The sequence below is a fragment of the Pantherophis guttatus genome, chromosome 4 (genome assembly GCF_059756535.1).
Source record: "Pantherophis guttatus breed Tessera chromosome 4, ASM5975653v1, whole genome shotgun sequence".
In the NCBI taxonomy this organism is placed as follows: domain Eukaryota; kingdom Metazoa; phylum Chordata; class Lepidosauria; order Squamata; family Colubridae; genus Pantherophis; species Pantherophis guttatus.
This window is the reverse complement of record NC_142066.1, coordinates 149,264,369-149,284,887: the sequence shown is the minus strand read 5'-3', so window position 1 is coordinate 149,284,887 and position 20,519 is coordinate 149,264,369. Positions and strand designations below refer to the sequence as shown.

The following is a 20,519-nucleotide window of genomic DNA, read 5'->3' as shown; positions in this document are numbered from 1 at the left end:
TGTAATAAGCCTCCTAATGTAACATTTATAGCATGATAGATATTTTTGACAGATATTTTCTGTCGCTTATCTTGCTTTGGTTTTCTGCTGGTTTGTAAAATCAGAAATGGAGGACAATGTTTTAAAGCAGGGGTCCCCAACCTTTTGGATCTCAGGGACCACCAAGTTCATAATTTTAAATCCCGTGGACCACTAATACGAATCCAGTGCGCCGCTTGCTGAAGCGCCTGGACTCCCAATGACGGGATGAGGTCCTTCAGGCACTCTCCCTCCTCTTTCTCTCTCTCTCTCTCTCCCTCCCTCTCTCTCTCTCTCCCCCCCCCTCTCTCTCCCCCATTCATTCTCTCTCTCTCTCTCTCTCTCTCTCTCTCTCTCTCTCTCTCTCTCTCTCTCTCTCTTTCTTCCCCACTCTCTCTCATTCTGATTTTCTCTCTCTCATTCTCTCTTTCATTCTCTCTCATTCGCTCTCTGATTCGCTCTCTGATTCTCTTTCATTCTCTGTCTGATTCTCACTGTCTCTTTCTTTCTCTCCGATTCTCTGTCTCTTTCTCTGATTCTCTCTCTTTCATTCTCTTTCTCTCTCTTTCCCTCTCTTTCATTCTCTGACTCTTTCTGTCTCATTCTGATTCTCTCATTCTCTCTTTCTTTCATTCTGTTTCATTCTGTCTCTTTCTCTGTCTCATTCTGATTCTTTCTCATTCTCTCTCTGATTCTTTATTCTCTCTCTCTTTCTCTCTCATCTCTCTTTCTCTCTCCCCCCTCTCCCCCTCTCTCTTTCCCCTCTCTCTCCCACTTTCATTCTCTCTCTCACTCTCTCTTTCATTCTCTCTCTCATTCTTTCCCCCCTCTTTTTCTCATCTCTCTCTCATTCTTTCTCTCTCTCTCTCATCTCATGGGCCAGCCAGTGTCTTGGGGCTGAGAGGAAGTCAAGCATCTCCCTGAGAGACTGAGATGCATGGAGCACCAACAAGGGCCGGAAGAAACGCCCGGGAGATCCAGCAAGAGACGAAGTTTTGCTCCCGCTCTGGAATATGGAGCGAATCTCCATCCCATGCCTTCCCTTCTCAGGCCAGGCAAGGAGTGACTGGGAAGGGAGGGCCAGGAGCGGGGACAGCCACTGGTGGGTTCAGCCGACAGGAAGCTACAGCAGGGGGAAGAAACAGCCCAGGGTTGCTGCCACCCATTGCTTCGGCCCGCCTGCACCGCCACCCCCCATTGCACCATTACCTCATTCTGGCCGGCAAGGGCTGTGCTGCAAAGTTGCAAGTTGCATGAACCTTCCTTTACAACGGAGATTTACAGCCCCACCAGGAGCTGCTTGGCCAGTCCCATATTCCAGAGCTCTAGTCACAGGACTGGCCATTGCTCATTCCGCAGCACCTCCTCCACCCGGGTGCACCACGGACCACCAAAATTTTCTCACGGACCACCGGTTGGTGACCACTGTTTTAAAGCATCCTCTCCCAAAATATGATATTTTCCAGACGTTTTGGGTGTCTAGTTCCAAGAAGTGTTGATAGGGAGTGAGAAATCCAATCCTTGGCCACTCTCGTATGGCATACCGCCAAACTCAGTACTCTCTCTACTCCTGTTCAATATCTACAAAAAGCCACTAGGTGAGATCATCCATAACCATGGATTGAAATATCATCAGTATGCTGATGATACGCAACTTCACATGTCCGCATGACCTGATGATGCTATGCATTAGGAGCATTCGGAGCTAATGCCTGGAGGCATTAGGGGCCTGGAAGAGGACAATAGACTATAACTGAACTCTGGCAAGACTGAGTGGTTTTGGGTGCATGATGGAACGTCAGGATCCAGGTCTTTGACATGTTTAGTTCTGGATGGGATTGCACTGCCCTGTTCAGACCCACTTTGCATCTTGGGGATCTTGCAACGTTTTCTCGAAGATCATGTGGCAGTCATGTCTAGGAGAGCTAGTTAGTGCACCAGCTGCAGTCTTTCCTGGATTAGGACTCTGTCAAGCATAGGAAATCAGGAATCCAGGCAGTACAAATGAGTGTAGGTTTATTGTGTGCTAATGCTCTCTATAAGTATCTGAACTACTAATGGTCAAAGCAAATTGGCAGTAGATAAGAGTCTGTGGCAGGGTTGTTAAACTCAAGGCCCGCGGGGGTGCTTAGATCTGGCCCCTGGAAACAGCGAAGGACCGGCCCATGGTGCCTCTGCCAGAGAAAATGGAGCTCAGGAGGGCCATGCGCAGCCCTTCCTGAGCTCCATTTTTGCTGACAGAAGGCTGTAAGAGGCCGTCGCAGCCGAAAATGCAGCTCGGGGGACTCCCTGAGCTCTATTTTCTCTGGCAGAGGGCTACAGGAGGCTCTCGCAGCAGAAAACTGACTTCAAGCTGATCCACCCAGCTAAGGAGCCTGGCCCCTTAAGGTCAAACACAACTCTGATGTGGCCGTCAATGAAATTGTTCTGACCTACGTTTCCCAAGAACATAAAGCAGACTTCTTGCCCTGATAAAACCTCTTTTATTTAGGTTTAAGGGAAATTTCTCTTCAGCAAGTCCTGGCAAACAGTCTTTCATGAGATTTCACAACTACAGACCTTTATCAGTCTTGGAGAGTTGCCAGGCCGATAGCTTCCAAACGCCACGTTGTAGTAGCAGCAATTATTTGGCAAGAAGTCAGGAACAGATCTTCACCCTAATGAATTGAACTAATTGTCTCCTGCAAACTCCCCTCTCCTTTCGCGCCTCTTTATTCCCTATGGGAGGGGCCACCGTCCACCTGTGCCTTTACTCCTGAGTTGGCCCTTGTTCCTTAGCTGTTTTCTTCTCCTGGCAGCTGATAACTGTTGGATGGCCCTGGCCCCATCTCTGCCTCCAACGCAGAGCACTCATCAGAGCCTTCCCCAGACTCCAGAATTGGCCCATGTTCCTCCCCAACTTCCTCACTGTCTGAGTCTGCCACCAGCTCCTCTGGCCACTGGCAGGCCACAACAGAAATTCCTGTTCCCCTGGTCTATGAAATTCCAGGTGGGCTGATTTTAGATTTCTTGTGGGCGAGAAGGGAGACTGGTGATACATTTGACTTTTCCCTCGAGCTCAGCCTGGTTATTTATAGCTCCCGGCACTCTATCCTTCTTGTTTGAACTACTACAATGTGCTTTACATGGGGCCACCCTTGAAATACCTTTGGAAGTTTCAACTGGTACAAAGTGTGGCGTCAGAAGCAGCCTTTGGGGCCACAGAATGACCCATGTACACAGCTTCATGAACTGCACTGGCTGCTAGTTTGCTTCCGGGTGCAGTTCAAGATTTTGGCTATGACCTTTAAAGCCCTGCATGGCATGGGTTCAGACTTCTTGTTGAACCATGTCATGCTGCTCAGACAAGCCCATCCCACTCATGCTGGCAGAGGAGGCCTGCTAAGAATCCTGTGGATCAAGAAACTCTGACTATGGAATCCAGCTGTAGTGCTGACCCTCTGGAACATCCTGCCCCCAGGGTGAGATTCGCCTCTACCCTGCTATCCTTTTGAGAACCTGGCTCTGCTGGTTGGCCTGGGGACCAAATGGGAGAGTACATTACTGAAGGTGGTTGCTGCACTATTGACCCTACCTGCCCCTTGCGCTTCCTGCTCCACCTCCCATTCATCTTTTTAATTTTGTATTATTGTACTTCCATTGTTTACATTTATTATTCCTTTAATATTGTTAGTTTTACATTTTTAATCACTTTCTATTTTATTGTTGTAAGTAATTTAGTGTAGCCCCATAGCGAGAGGGGTGACAAATTTAACAAATGAAATTAAGTATAATAAATAGGTATGTATGTATAAGTGCAACCATTATAACCATTCATTTAGTGACAGTTTGGAGTTACAACCCCACTGAAAAAAGTGACTGGTTGTTTTTCACACTTATGCAGTGTGGCAGCATCCCTGTGGTCATGTGGTCAGAATTTGGATGTTTGCAATTGGTTCATATTTGTGACGGTTGCAGTGTGTCGGAGTCATGTGATCCTCTTTTGCAACGTTCTGACAAGCAAAATCAATGGGGAAGCCAGATTCACTTAACAATTGTGTTACTTAACAAATGTGGTAAGAAAGGTTGTAAAATGGGGCAAAACTCAACAAATGTCTTGTTTAATAACATACATTTTGGGCTCAATTTGCGATAATAAATCAAGGACTACCTATATGTAAACATGTAGACATGCTTGAAATTCTGAGAATTATAATCCTTAAACATGTGAATGGCATCAAGTTGCCTTAATGAATTAATAAAAGTATATATTTAGGCCACATCCAAGGGTGCTGATTGCTCTTTTGGGACTCGATAGTAAGGAGCAATAGAATTTGATGCCAATCATTTTGTGGATTATACTCTGCAATTCCGTTGACTGCTGCCAGTGGTTTTATTTACAGTTGAACAGAGGCACACCCTTTCACTTAAGAATACATTTACTACTGTCCCATATCTGACTTCTTTTCACTCCCTGGGCACCCTTCACTTGACCAAGTAGGACAAAGATGTAATAATCCATGGGTGGCAGAGTTAATATCACAGAGGACCATGTCCATTTCATCAGAATTCATAGATTCCTACGATCCCAAATAAGTCATCATAGTTTGATTTATTTGTGCTGCTCATCTCAAAGCAGTGATTCAGGGCAGGATATAAATTGCAACAACAGTTCTTCGGGTGGTCCAAATGTCCAAGGTTAAGATAGTAATTCCAATCTGTATAGTAAACAAATTTAATCCACAGGGCTCATGGTGACCCAAATGCCTGGGAGAACAGCCGGGTCCTCAGAGAATTACAAAGGCTAAATTCTTCATGGTGGCCCAGCTATGAATCTTCCGGATATCAGTTTCATAAGGAACTGAGTAACTGTAAACAATGCTGCTGTGTGGTTTTCTATGGATGAAATAAGCGCAGAGAAGTAAGACTTGTTTTACTTCTGTTAGCATCACAGTGTAGGCTGAACATTGAGGTCGTGCCTGTGCTTGATCACATTCATTCTTCACCTTATACCAAGGTTGTGTTAGAAGTCTCTTCTGTCATGTTCCAATGGCTACTCCAACCCAAGTCCCAAAGGTGATTTTTCAAGAGGCAACTGGACTTTCTTATTCTACTTCGAAGATATTTTGCTTTTCATCCAAGAAGCAAAGTCAAACATCTTCAAAAGAAAAAAAACAGAAAGTCCAGTTGCCTCTTGAGAAATCACCTTTGGGACAACCATGATTTGGATGACTCAGAATCTCCATAGGCATCCATCCCAGTCATGTGATCGCATTTCAGGCACTGGAAAATCGGCCTGCATTTATGGCCATTTGAAGTGTCCTGCAGTCACTTCACTAGATGGATGGATAGATAGATATAGATTAGATGTAGATGTAGATGTAGATGTAGATATTCAAAATACAGCTTTTACTTCCAGTTTTTAAAAAGAATTATTGGGAACAATAAATTCATTTAACTGTGGTGTTTTTTAACTACTGGTGCAAAAAAACAAAATTGTTATGACCATCCAACTTACAACCGTAATGAGCAGGCTCCATTACAGTCATAAATTGAGGACTCTCTGTAGGCCCTTTCTCTATATGGAGGTCCATGTTACTTAATTAATTCTGTGGTAACTAGTGAGTAATCATGGCAAGGGAAATGTCCTGCACTCGGCTCATGTTTAACTTGGGTTAATTAAAGTTTTAATGGTTTTAAGACGTTGAGCTTATTGACTAGATGTTTCGCAGTTCGAGACCCAAGCACTATGTTTCTGTTGCTCCCCTCTGGGAAGAGGTTTCGAAGTACTTCTAGCAGGACTTCCAGATTCTGTATCAGCTTTGTTCCCTAAGCCATCCATCTGGTAAACTCTCAAGATTCGTTTCTCTCGCCATGTACATGTATACATCCAAACTAGACTATGTTGTTTCTCTGTGTCATATAATATATGTGGGTATATGCATAATTATGTGTGTGTGTGTGTGTGTGTGTGTGTGTGTGTGTGTGTTTATGTATTTTATATTGGAGATGGTGACCCTGTATGCAACAAAATTTCATTTTAATGTATGCCAATTAGTGTACATTCAAAGTGACAAAGTTATTCTAAGTCATGTGATGGGAAGAGCGCCTCTGTCCTTGCTCCAGCTTCTGCCAACCTAGCAGTTTGAAAGCATGCAAATGCAGATAGATAAATAGACATCACTTCAATGGGAAGGTAACAGCGTTTCATATATAGTCAGCATATAGTCATGCTGGCTACATGACACGGAAGCATCTTTGGACAATGCTGGCTCCCTTGGCTAACCAATTTCGTTGTATATGTGATGTACAATGACAATAAAAACTATATTATAGGAAGTGGAGATGAGCACCGACCCCCTAGAAAAGGACATGACTGGACTGGTGAAACCTTTACCTTACACTTTTTAATCTTCCTTTGGCTGATGCTTGATTTATAATGAGCCATCAAATCAGTGTCGACTCTTAGTGACCACATAAATATATTTTCTCCTTTACAGCCTGTCCCTAACTTGGTCTTTCAGATCTCCCAAGGGTGCACCCATTGCCACAGTAACTGTCTGTTTTCCTGCTTGCATCTTCTCTTTCCTTCTACCTTTCCCAGCATTAGAACCTTAGCCAAAGAACTAGATTTTTGTTTTATGTGCCTGAAGTAGGCTGATGTTTCCAATTATTTTTATGCAAAAAGTAGTTTACATTTTTCCGTTAAGGGAGTTCTAGAAATTAGCTCTAGAAATTAGCTCGTAAAGAATTAAAACAGGCCACCCATTTGAATATGGGAGATATTTTATCAATGGTTTGACAAAAAAGTATGGAGATGAGATAGTATATATGAAATGTTTAAATATTTATCTTCAGTTTAAGTAAAGAATAATTGCTATATGAGGAGATCTGGAGAATTGTAAGCACGAAATGATTTCAACCGATTGAGATGCTGTCTATAATTGTTTGTAAGAATGATATTTTTTTGTTGTTGTTGTTGTGTTTTTTTTTTATTTTTTATTTTAATCTAAAATAAAACTTTTTCAAAAAAAAAAAAGGAATTAAAACAGGCCACCCATTTGAATTTAATTCTGCTAAAGTTGAGGACCCCTTCTGTGAAATTAGTACTCGTTAGTACACTTTAGCATCATTAAGTATTGGTGGGAGAAAATGTTTCTTTACTTAAAAGAGCAAATTATTGTGATTTTGGAACAGAAACTGCATTTCTTTGGAATTAACCAGAATTATAAGTTACATCTAGCAATTGTCTTTATTCTCTACAAGTAGTTCTTGACCAATGACCATAACATAAAGCGGGGCATCACATGAAAGATCCAATTTTACAACCTCTTTTACAACAGTAGTTAAATGAATGCAGCAATTTTAAAGTGACCGCTGTGGTTGTTAAGTGAACCATAGCTTTCCTGTGGGCACACTTTTGCCAATAACTGGACGTAAATGCCATTTTTTGACAAAACTTTGCCATGAAAGTCAGCTTGGGTCAACAACTTTCTCTCGGCCTAACCCACAGGGCTGTTATTGTAGGAAAAATAGGATGAGGAAGATGTATTGGATACGTTTGCTGCCCTTTTTTGTAAAAAAAGGTGAGATATAAACCAACAAAACTCATAAAATGTGCTCACATCACTGCAGCACACTGCAAATAGCTATAAATGTGGCTCAATTGCAAGTACCTACAATCTGGTCACATGACTGCGGGGAGGGACAACCATCATGACTTCAAATCTGAATCTTAAGGAGCCCACAGGTAGGTTCAATGGTCACTAACTGGTTGTAAGTTGAGGACTACCAGGAATTGATTTTAGTATAGAAATGAGACTTTCTCACTTTCTAAAAAAATGAGGTCACCCTCATTTTAGTCTGCATTATTCCTGAGATCCTCAGGTACATTTTGGTTAGTGGAATGACATTGATTTAAATAATGCAATTTTTCCACTGTTTTGAAGTACTGACTGTATCTCTTTTTTTTTTCTAGTGAATTGGATGATGACTTACTAGGAGAAGATTTGTTGACTGGCAAAAAGGTAAAAATCAGCCTGTTTAAAGTACTGTATTTTTTGGAGTATAAGACACACTTCCCTAAAAGCAGATGGAAATGTCTGTGAGTCTTATACAGTGAATGTTTCTGAAGCCCTGCCCACCCATTGGCCTCCACCCAATTGATTGTTTTCGGCCTCCGTGCACTCCATTTTAGACCCGTTCCAGGCTGCGCGGATCGCCACAGTACATCACTGCTTATCGCCACCTCCATGCATCAAATTTTTGGCCTCATGCCCCATTTTAGACCTGTTCCAGGCTGCGGGGATCGCCACAGCACATCACTGCTGATCACTGCCGATCGCTGCCTCTGTGCACCATGTTTTTGGACTCTGCATGCCCCAGAATTCCACCCCCCCTATTTTCCTCCCCAAAAGCTAATGTGCGTCTTATAGTCCGGAGTGTCTTATACTCTGAAAAATACGGTACCGTATTTTTCGGAGTATAAAATGCACCTTAATTTTTGGGCAGGAAAACAAGTAAAAAGAATTCTACCTCTGCCTGCCAGCATTCAAGTTGGCGCTGCTTTACGCTGTCCTCCTGCTGCAAGCGAGAGGTGCCTCAGTTGCGAAAGGGATGTTGATTACTGAGAATTCCTTTTAAGAAAAACTTATCGGGGTGCTTCTGTGATCCGCAGGGACTACTCGCTTTCCCTGAAGAGACCCCTCGCATGCTCTGGGGGGACGGTTGGGGCACAGCCTGAGGAACGAGCCTCTTCAGGACAGTTGGGGTGGGGTGGGGTGGGAAATCTGCCCAGTGGCTTTGGTGAACAAGGCAGGCCCCACAGTTCGCAGCTGGTCCCCCTTCTGGCCGCCCAGCGGGTAGCTCAGGGCAGACAATGGCCACGATGACTTCACTCCCCAGCAATGTGTGAAGCCGCCGCCTAAGCTCTCTCTGCGCCTGGGAGCCCCTAAAGTGAAACGTCCCTCCTTTCCAGCTACTGCCGCCTGTTGGCCCGATGCAATTCGCAGAGCCGCTTTTCAGACGGCAGTTGGTTCCCCTGCAATGTGCTTCTGAGAACCAGGGAGGAAAACATTTTCAGGTGACAGCGCCAGCCACACACCGCATTTTTGGATTCGGGAGGAAAGCGCTTTGCATAGCAGAGAATGGGAGTAGAGGGTTGATTGGTCGTTTGAAGGGGAGGGGAAAGATGTATGCTCTTAACTTTGCATGCGCCGTTCAGGCCGCCGCCTGAAAAGCAGCTCTGTGAATTGCATTGGGCCAACAGGCAACGGTGGCTGGAAAGGAGGGACGTTTCGCTTTAGGGGCTCTCAGTTGCAGAGAGGGCTTAAGTGGCGGCAGCTCCTCACATTGCTGGGGGGTGAAGTCATCGTGGCCGTTGTCTGCCCTGAGCTGCTCGCTGGGCGGCCAGAGGGGAGACCAGCCGTGATCCATGGGGCTCGCCTTGTTCGCCGAAGCCACCGGGCAGATTCCCACCCCCCAAACTGTCCCGAAGAGGCTCATTCCTCAGGCTGTGCCCTGACCCAGATCCTCGCTGCCTGGAACTGCCCGAAAATGCGACACGCGGGGCCGAAAATGTCCGAAGGGTGGGGGCTGGCGGACTGTAAGATGCACCCAGATTTTCACCCTCTTTTTTGGAGGGGAAAAGGTGCGTTTTATAGTCTGAAAAATACGGTATATGTTTAAGACAGTGGTTAGTGTAAAAAGTAATTGGTCTACTTTGCTTAAACCCACATCAGTACAGCTCCTGATGGTTTAGAAACATCTATCTTGCTGTTCCACTAAAGAAATCCAAATGCTGTGCTGGAGGCTTGCCTGTTTATTTTATATCGATTCATTTTTTATTACCATTCGTATTCATTTGTATCAAGTCCAGCTCACAAAGGTGGTTTCTTTCCCCACCAATTTTAGACTCAGTCTGATATGTCAGATGAAGAACTGAATGATGATCTCCTGCAAAGTGATAATGAAGAGGATCAGCATTACAGGTTTGTGTTTTTTTGAGCCAAGTATTGTAGCTTGCTTTCTATATCGGCACATTCAGATTATTTGTTTGTATGCTTGTCCTAGAATAGCACATAAAAAGTGCTGTTGAGTGTAATAAATATTATCCTTTAAGGCACCAAACATTATACATGAACATCATTTTATCTGTGCAAGTATATGAGTAAGATTTCAACTCATTTTTGGCTGGGTATTAAAACAGAAAATAATGATAGTATAGGACTGGATTTCCCAGATGCATTCTTTTCAGAATTGTGGTAGCCTCCTCCAAAAATTTAATTGCTTGTAGGGATTCCTTAGGAATAGCTATTCTAATGTGAATTTCTAATTACATAACCTTTCTTTGATGTATATACCATTAAGAATGTAATTATTACTAAATGTAACTGATTAAAAAATAATTCTGTTAAATGCCTCCAAGAAGAAAGAGGATGCCTGGTTTGCTATATGTAGGCATAATCTTAGCTGCAAAATTGAATTAAGAACTGCTGTTTTATTCATTTGCATTAAGAATACACTTGTGCAATTATCTCAGAGGTGCTTTTTAAAAAAGCAACTGGACTTTTTTCGTTTTTTCTTGAAAATACTTTGCTTCTCATCCAAGAGGTTTCTTCAGTTCTAACTGTGATGAGAAGCGGAAACGTCTTCAAGGAAAAGCAAAGAAAGTCCAGTTAACTTTTGGAAAAAGCATCTCTGGGACAACATGACCTGGATGACCGAGAATCTCCATAGACATTTGTAGAATTATTCGGTTTGCTTTTTTTAATTAAAATGGCTGTGTTATTTTATTTATTTAATCTAATTTTTATACCGCCCTTCTCCTGAAGGACTCAGGGCGGTGCACAACCAAAAAATAAAACACATATATAAAATTAAAAGCAATTTACAAAACATATTAATATATAATGTACCTAAGCAATGTTGAATTGCTTAGGTACATTATTGGTATATTTTATCTTTTCATCCTCTTATTTGTTTTAAATAGACATCTTTCTCCATCTACTTGTTGATGGAGGGAAATAAAATCATTCAACCAATGAGCCTCTGCAGGACTGAATATGTACACTCATACTGAAAAACAATATAGATCAATGTGATTGAAATTAGTCCTATTAGAAGAATTGCCTGACATATTAAACTAAAGAATTGTTCTCACTTCTTTCTCATTTGCATAATGACTCAACCAATATGTTTTACAGGAAATTTTGAGTTACAACCATTTTTAATCAAATCTGCCTTTGCTAAAAGTTTTTTGGCAAAGCAGAATTACTAATTAAAATATAGCAAACCCCATATAATATCCAGATCATATTTCTATTTCAGGCATCACACATAACAAAAGAACAATTCTGACTTTGAACTCTTTACTCAAGACTCAGCTTGCCCAGAAGTGGCTCACATATAATAATTATTGAATAATTATTGAATTCAATATTGAATAATTCAATATTGAATTATTGAATTTGGGTCTTTATACCCAGGACAGAGCTGCATCTTTGAAACCTGACTTTGAAAATAACACTGCCTTCTAATTTATTCATTTCTGTCACTTTTGCATGCTGTGGTTTTTGTGATTGACAACTTGAATCGGCATTGGAAAGATCCAAGTTTAGTTCCACCTTTAACCATGGCAGCTCGCTTGGTGACTTCGAACCAATCACTCTCTCATCCTACCTACTTCACAGGATGGCTGTGGGGAGAAAAATGAAAGGAGTGCCCCTTATGTCCCTTCGAATTCTCAAAGAGCGAACAAGATATAAACAGATAAACAAAACTCTGATAAATCATTTTCAGAGAAAGAGTAAAAAGAAACGTATAGATAATTATTACTTTATGTGCTACAAGTTGGTATATTTTAAAGAACAAAAAAATAATTCTTTTTTAATTTGCTAAATTGACAGGGTTTTATGGCATTTTTTTATCAAAACACCTGTGATTCCTTCTCAGAATTTAGATAGGAGTTAGTGACACAATTCAAATTGAACATTTGTTAATGTTGATGCTTATAAGAATTAAATGCAAATTCTAGTATGTTGAAGTTTATTCAAGCACACTCTTTTAAAATTATTTCATTATAGCAACCTAAAATTCAAAAACATCGGTGCCTAGTAGTATTAATGTAGCTAGTATAATAGATAATTAATGTTGCACTAAGTGGAAAACAGATGCTGATATTTGTTAACCTGGGATTTAAAACTGAATGCAACTTGTTCAATAATCCCACGCTTTATACCTGGCTAATATGTTAGAACATATAGTTGGTTTGATCCTTTTGGTCAAATAGCCGACATTTGATGAAACAATAATATACGTATGCATGTTATGAGTTAATGGCATGAAATCAAGTTAATGCATCAATTAATTTTTACTTAATGTGGATATTGTTGCATTCTATGCAAAAATACATGCACAGTAATAATGTACTGATTTAAACTAAAAACACTCTTTTTGCTGTATTTTAGTTCTCAAGGTGTCACTGTGAGTCTTAATGCTGCACCTAGCGTGGTGACATCCTTTGAGCTCACTGAGAATGCTAATGACACATCTATTGAACAAGACTTAGAGTATGAACAAGGGGAAGATGAAATTGGTTATGACAAATTAGATGTTCCTGAAGAGTATGCAGAGGAATATTCAGAAGAACAGTATGAAGGCCAAGAGGCTGAGTTGACAGAAGACCAAATAGAATATGGGGAAGATCAGGGTGAAGAAGAGAATTATAATGATGAAGTGCTGGATCTTGAAATCAATGAACCTCTAGATGAATTCCCGGTGAGTATTTTTCCCCTCCTAGTTTAGTTTTTGAGATAACATTGCTGCACATGCTTAGGTTTTTAGACTGATTTGAAATCTGTTTACCTCCCTTGGGACCAGAGCAAAATTAGACCTATTATCACTGTCTGCCAGTTTCTTTATCTAGGCTGTGACAAAGTTTGTGTTGACAGCTTGTTTGGCTGCAGGTAATGCTCTTTTGTCATTCTGGAAGGCAGTTGAGAATCATGACCTTGAAGATTGTATCCTTAAGGAAGAAAACAGCTTTGTGTGGTGGAGACGCAGTGCCAATTGTTAGAAGTACTTAATGCAAAAGCTTTTATCCAGGCTTTAGACAAGATCTGATAAAGTCCTTCGAAGGTGAAAAGATTATTGACCTGCTAAAGACATCTTTAAGGTGCTAATATTCCAAAGTGATTGATGTTCTGCTCACTCATTTCCACCCTCCCTTTTTTTTGTAATTGAGAACTGTCTAAACCTGAATAAAGAGATTTGAGGTTGCTTTAGAACATGTCACATATATAATTCGTTTCAGTTTCAATGTTTTCTGTGTACATTGCTCCAAGTTGAAATGAGAATAGATTTATTGCCATTTATTAGAAGTATTTCTCAATTAAAAGAAAAAACCTAGCAAATGTAAATGGATTTATCGGTCCTTTGCTTTAAAGCCTAAATCACGTAATAAAATGCTGTATGTTATTCTTAGATGCATAAGACATAAATAACTAATGGGAAAGTACATTTCATGGAAAATAAAGGTATTGTATTACTCTCAAATTAATTGAGTATTTAATTAAAATCTGAAATCCTACATTTTAAAGAAATTAATGTGAACTATCTCATCATTGTGCCATGTAAGCTGCCTGGGAGCAATTAATTTTCATTTTATGTAGTAAGTTATATATGCTTTAAGTAAGTAGATATATTTTTTCCTAGCTCACATGTTTTAAAAATTGTAATAATTATAGTAATCTGATGTTATGTTTTAAATTTTAAGAGGGTTTATCTTCTAAATTATTGATACAAAAAGTAAATAGCTACCGCATATGGGTATTACTTTAAATGTGATGTTGGTTTAATGGAGACCTATAAGAAAGTAGTGTTATTTTTTCACCCTTCATAACCTTTTTATAATCATGTAGATTCCAACTTTTCATCCTTTAAGTTTTAGTTGCAACAAAGTATAAAGTTGTTGTCATGGTTAGTATTAATTATAATTTCTCTTAAGCACCATTCACCATTTAAATACTAATTCACTGATAAAAACTAATTTGCATAAATCAACTTTATATTTAAGGTAGATTTAAGATGCTGGAGAGAGAAAACGTACAGAAGTATGGAAGTTTGTGACTTTTTTCCTATCTGTTAATCAGAGCAAACAAGTTGGGAAGATTGCATTTATACCAGCCCCTTCTGAATAAATAAGCAGTGATACATTTAGAAAATAAAATTAGTTTAAATGAAAGGCTTCCTTATGCATTTCTTTCAGGATGAAGATTATGTACAATCTTATAGTGAAGAACAAGTAATTGAACAACAAGAATATGTAGCTGAAGAAGAGTTAGAAGAGGTTGCTGATACCCAGTCACCTCCAAATGAGTCAGAAGAGGTACTGCAGAAAAGCTGGAACATTAAAAACAAAACATATTTCAGACAGAATTTTCAATTTGGTATTAATCTTTGGCATTGCTTTTCTCAATATTCCTATTGCGAAAGTAGCTATAAAAAGAAATTAAGATCCTATGCTAACTTTTAGCAGACTTACATATTAGGATGATCAACATTCCTGAATGCTCATTTTCAGGAAAAAACTTGAGATATGAAGGCGAGCGGTATGTGTGCTTCTTGTGTCACAGCTGCTTTGTTTCTCATTTTTGGCAGCCCTTATAAATAGTGTTGGAGTTATAGGCCCACTCCAGTCATCAGCCAATATTTCCTTTCCTTTTCATATCTGAATATCTTTAACTCCGTCTGCAGCAGTGCTTTTGGGACAATTAGGAAATACATAGTACTTTCTCTCTTCTTTACTCTTTGTGACCAGAAATTCAAAACTGCTTAGCATTATACCAGAACTAACTGTTCTGCATTGAAATATCTTCTGTTTGATATAAAATCCTTGATCATTTTTCACTTTGTTCTTTGTGGGAACCAAGTCACCTTTTTCTAGCATTCCTTCTATGTAGTTGAAACAGTTTCATTCATCTGCTCACAATGTTGTCATGTATTATCTTTATTCCGTAGACATCATGGCCTATTTGCTAGCAAGTAGATGTAAAAAAAACCCAACAACCCCAAATAACAACAGCTCAGTTGTGCTCGAGTGACATTTTAGTAAGCCAGTCTTCTACAGAGTTTTCTCTCAAGACTTCTCATTCTCGGTTCAATTTGATTTCCTTCTCCGTTGCATCAAAGGGAAAACAGTCTTAGAAGCTAGTGATGAAACCTGAATCTTGGCCAGATATTTAATATGTGCTGTATACCTTATGATCCATTCCAAAAGAATTCTGATCCTTGACATTTCAAAACTGGTGATTGAACAGATGCCTTGCTAGAAGATAGAGACAAGAAATTTATAGTGACTTAAGGCAGCCGTCCATGAGAATACCAGTTATTACCTGAGCAATAAGTTTATTTTTCTGTGATGCATTTATTTTCTTTTCCTCTTCTACAAGAGGCTAGCTGCCACTCTTAGCTTTCAGTGGCTGTATTTGCGGGAAGGGATTATATTTGGATTTAAGGTTTTCCTCATCCTCAGTTTCTTTTGAAGCCAGGAGTGGGAGCTTTAGCTGGATTGTTTGACAGGCAGTTCATCTTTTTTCCTCTATCACCTTAAAATAAGGGCTCATCATCCAAGTTAGTATATTCCTTAGAGTCCTAGTTGGTTTACTTGGTATTTAAATTCTGTGATTTTCTTCTTTTAAGGATGTTGAAGCACTTCCTGCAACAGAAAACACAATGCTCTGTAGATTAAAAGTAGAATTGTAGAGCTTGAAAAAAATATCTTACAGGCACCATAACTAATACACAGTACTGATGTTTTTTCAAAATTTTTTGTCAATCATTCCTAACAGATTAATTTCAGTAATCAAAGAATATAGCCTATAAGTATTAAAACATTAGCTTATATCATGCAAACTGTAAAAAGAGTATTTTATGGTTTTCACTACACAGAGGAATTTTGCCAAAGTCATCCAGTTGAAAATGATATAATTGTCTTCCACTCAAATATTACTTCTACTACACTTCTAAGAATTTTATTAACTCATTTTTCCCTTTTGTTATGCTTTATGGGAGGTTATTCAGTTACGGGGAGTGAGCAGTGAGAAAGATTTACAAACTTCTCTTAAGAATTGTGGCTGCGAGCCTAAATACATTAACTGTAATGGTGTATGGGAAAAGTCTTGGGAGATGGGAGAAGGGAAGAGACGCTGCCTCAGGAAGGGTCAGATGGAGTTGCAGTTCAGCCTGCAACTGCATTAATGGACAGGGAAAGAGACACTCCTGACTTCTCAGGCTATAAAAGAGATGGTGGAACATTTGTACTTTCAGGCTCTGCCTTACAATAAAGTAGTATTAATTCACCTGGTTTTGTTTCCTGCCCAGGAAGGCTGACATTCCTTAATGTTTTCCACTTAATTCGATGAACATTGCTAACACGACAAAGAAGAAGCCGTTCAGTTTTATACTGAACCATTCCCCTTTTATACTTTTTAGCCTGGCAAAATTCTTAAACAGTGTAGACTTCCCCAAGTTATCTTTAAATATGGCAGCCTGATATTCATCCTCCTGAACTCATAGTAAGAAATGCAGCATTCTCCTATCTTGACAGGAAACACTGATTTTTAGTATAGACTTCTGGGCAGTGATTAAAGAGATATATTTCGGAAACAAGATCTGTAAGTTCTGAAGTGAAGAAACTTCTTGGATGAGAAGTGAAATGTCTTCAAGGAAAAACAAAGTCCAGATGCCTTTTGGAAAAAAACACCTTTGGGACAACCGTGATCTGGATGAGTGAGACAGATCCATAGACAAGATACAAAAACCTGTTCAACAGTTGCTCCCCAATGAAATCCACTGTTCTGGATGTATGGCTTCTATAAACGTTATTTCTATAAGGGTATTTCAGAGTGCTAGCTCTTATGAGTAAAAAATTTTGATTCCCAAAATGCGATTTTGGTGCCATTTTTCTCTTTCCTTGCCTGTCCTAACATTACACCATTTTGTAAAGTGGTTTAACCATAATTACTATGAACTGAGTTTAAACATGGATTAATTTTTTGCATTCTTTTTTAAAAAAATCACTTGTTTTTTCACATTCCACATAGAGAAATCAGTTAAATTTCACAGTGCTATAATATTGAACAGTATGTGAATTTTAAGAAAGACCCGTGGTTATTATTGCATGGTGAAATTAACATTCAAGGGTCTTGACTTAGAGTTGCTTAGATACCATGTAGAGACAGCTGATATGATGTTATACATGATGCACACTGATTTCTTGATTTCAAACCTTGTAAATACGTAAGATCAGCATTTGACCCATTCCTCATCTGTTACAGGTAATTATTGAAAATCTGGAGTTTCAACAAGAGCCCAAAGAAGAATCAGATGAAGAGGAGGAAGATAATGAAGAGTCTGGTCGGTTACGGTTCAAAACTGAACGGAAAGAAGGAACAATTATTAGGCTATCGGATATAACAAGGGAGCGAAGAAACATTCCAGAAACTTTGGGTAAGACTTTAGAGGAATGGTTAGAAAGCTAGATTCTTAATTGGTTACAACAGACTAGCATATTACGTGCACAATTGAGGAATAATACAAAAATTAAAAATATAAATAATTGTGGTGGTGTGAATTATAAGCAGTGAGAATGAAAAGGAAGTAAAATATGTCAAATAAAATAAAAATGATAACTTTCAGTTCAAAGCACTTTTATAATGTTAATCTGTGTACGTACGGAGAAACCTCTCTCTCTTTTTTTTTAAAAATTGATTTATATGCCGCCCTTCTCCGGAGACTCAGGGCGGCTTACAAGACTCTTTGGCTTATGTATATTTATTCAGTGACCATTAAGGTGCTTAAATTGTGGCAGAGTTGAGAAAACGGAAGTACAGTTGGTGTTCGGCTGTTCCAGCTATTACACCATCATTGTGATCACGTGCTTCTTGTACAGGTGCTCTGATGACCCAGCTTGTATTTATGATGTTGCAGGAAGGCATGATATCATGTAAACAGCGACCTTCTCTGCCGGTTTTCCACAAGCAAAATCCATGAGAAAGTCAACAGGGAGTGTTACAAGTTGATCTTGCTTCTTCTACCCACCTGTAGCACCATGTAGCATCATTCCCTGATTCACACACTGTCTGCACCAGCCCTCCTTCCTTGTGTATGACCATCCCCATGCTGCTTACCTGAAGCCCTCACTGCTTCCCACTTAGCAAGCTGTAAACATTGGGGTTACAACAACAACAACAACAACAACAACCAGGACTGCTAAGCAGTGTGGTCATGTGAAGTGCTCTATGACCTCATCAAGTAATGACTGCAATTTTGGTCCCAATTGCCATTGTAACGCCAGGACTATCTGTATTTATTCAGGATGGAAAGTTGTTAAATATCTTGTGGCAGTGTTGTATGTGTAAAATAATATAATCTGGTAAATTTAGATAGATCTTGTCCTTCCTAATACGCGAACAAACATGTTAAGGTGTCACACAATGTCTGCTCAGCTTCAGGTCAAATCAGCTTTTCTGGAAAGACTGGCTAATTAAAGATGCTACTGTTGAAAGAAATCTCAGATTGATGTCGTAGCAAGGTGGAATCAGGCAGGTTTAGTAATGAATTATTTAGAGTCTCAGTGTGACATCTTGTGAAACTACACACAAACAGGACTTCTTTTGAAGTGTCCTGTGTTACAGGTTCAATATGAAGATACGTTGTAATTTTCTAACAGAACACATTGCTGTAAAACTATTGCAGCAGTACATTTTTTCTCTCATATTAGAGACATGGCCATCTCCATTTTGTGGTCTGATACCTTGTACAAAAGTAATGTAGATATTTCATGTTTTGTGAGGTGAAAGCCTCTTAAAGAAATTCTGGTTTACAGATTGACATAGTAATTCTGTGAATTATATGAAATGATGACATGGCGTCAGTGGTGGGTTTCAAAATTTTTTACTGCCAGTTCTATGGGTATGGGTTGGCATGGCTTGGTGGTTGTGGCAGGGGAATGATACTGTGAAATCTCCATTCCCACCCCACTCCAGGGGAAGGATATTGCAAAATCCCCATTTCCTCCCGATCAGCTGGGGCTAGGGAGGCAGAGAATAGATGGAGGCAGGGCCAGTCAGAATTTTTACTACCGGTTCTCCGAACTATTCAAAATTTCCGCTACCGGTTCTCCAGAACTGGTCAAAACCTGCTGAAACCCACCTCTACATGGCGTAATATGTCATGTGTTGTTGTTCATCTGAGGTTGTCTTTACCTGATATGTAAAACTATAGAACTCAAAGGGTGTAGTAGTAGTATAGCCTTTATTGTCATTGTACATCATATATACAACAAAATTGGTTTAGCCTCTCTGGTACAATCCATAACAGAAAATACAAAACATCATAAATAGTATAGAGAATAATTCCTATAGAAGTAATTTCTTTTTAGTGTAGTTTCTTTTTCACATGACTATATGTGCTTCTCGTCTTCAGAAGCAATAAAATAATAAATAATAATAAATACTGTAATAAATAATAAAAATAATTTGAGAATAATATATCTGCCATACATTTCACACAGGTATTTAATATGTGAGGGCTAAATAAAGCTACCAGTTTGAATGTCTATGAAGATTTTCAGCCATCCACGTCATGGTAGTCCCAAAGGTTGCCTCTTTTTCAAGAGGCAACTGGACTTTCTGGTTTTTCTTTTTAAGATGTTTTGCTTCTCATCCAAGAAGCTTCTTGGATGAGAAGTGAAACATTTTCAAAGGTGGAAAAAGAAAACAAAGTCTCTTGCCTCTTGAAAAACTACCTTTGGGACTACCAGTTTGAAATATCTTTCATATTCAGTGAATCTGAGCTACCCATTGCTAGGGATTATTGAGCTGTACCACATCAAATGCTACATATCAAATAACAAAAGTCGTTGGGCATTGCTCAGTGGGGCAGATATTTAAAAATAGTTTTTAGCTATCCAAATCATAAATTCTCTAACCTGCTACCCCCACATCAATATCCCCAACTTTCATTTTCCCCAGATTTTACGTGGTTGTAATTGCTGGGAGTTGTAATTTACAGGTAATCTTTGATTTATAGCTATAATCGGGCCTAGAATTTCCATGACTAAGCAGGTGGTTAAGTAAATTGTGCCCATTTCATAACCTTTTTGCTAAGGTTGTTAAGTGAATCACAGCAGTTGTTAAGCTAATTTTCCTTCCCTCATTGATTTCGGTTGTTGGAAGCTGATTGGAAAGTTTACAAGTGGCAATCACATGACCCCTGGGACGCTGCAACCATCCTAAATATGTGCCAGTTGCTAAACATCCAAATTTTGGTCATATGACCCATTACATTGGGTATGCTGTGATAGTCATAAGGGTGAGGACCAGTTGGAAGCCACTTTTTTTCAGTGCCGTTGAAACTTTGAATGATTGCTAAATGAATGGTTGTAAACTGAGGACTACATATATATATCAGAGGGGCCTCATAGGCAATTCTAAATCCATTTAGGGTGGTGGAATCTGGAG

General features: G+C 39.6%; 1 protein-coding gene and 1 long non-coding RNA gene across 15 annotated transcripts in view; one reads left to right on the top strand and one right to left on the bottom strand.

Annotated features, from left to right (window-relative positions):
* Positions 1 to 20,519, top strand: part of RBM33 (RNA binding motif protein 33) — a 124,316-nt gene that overhangs the window by 20,173 nt on the left and 83,624 nt on the right. For 8 of the 14 annotated variants that reach the window (XM_087893070.1, XM_034401650.2, XM_034401648.2 and 5 more), the window contains exons 3-7: positions 7,976 to 8,024; positions 9,910 to 9,986; positions 12,465 to 12,774; positions 14,264 to 14,383; positions 17,334 to 17,505. In XM_087893070.1, coding sequence (XP_087749196.1) covers positions 7,976 to 8,024; positions 9,910 to 9,986; positions 12,465 to 12,774; positions 14,264 to 14,383; positions 17,334 to 17,505 — 728 coding nt within the window. The remainder of the gene's footprint in view (positions 1 to 7,975; positions 8,025 to 9,909; positions 9,987 to 12,464; positions 12,775 to 14,263; positions 14,384 to 17,333; positions 17,506 to 20,519) is intronic. The other 6 variants (XM_087893071.1, XM_087893069.1, XM_087893068.1 and 3 more) reach the window with 1 other exon arrangement.
* On the bottom strand, positions 14,981 to 18,226 carry LOC117654761 (uncharacterized). Its single transcript, XR_004588389.2, has 3 exons — positions 18,186 to 18,226; positions 17,285 to 17,430; positions 14,981 to 15,712 (listed from the first exon to the last, which is right to left on the bottom strand). It is a non-coding gene; the product is annotated as an uncharacterized LOC117654761 (long non-coding RNA).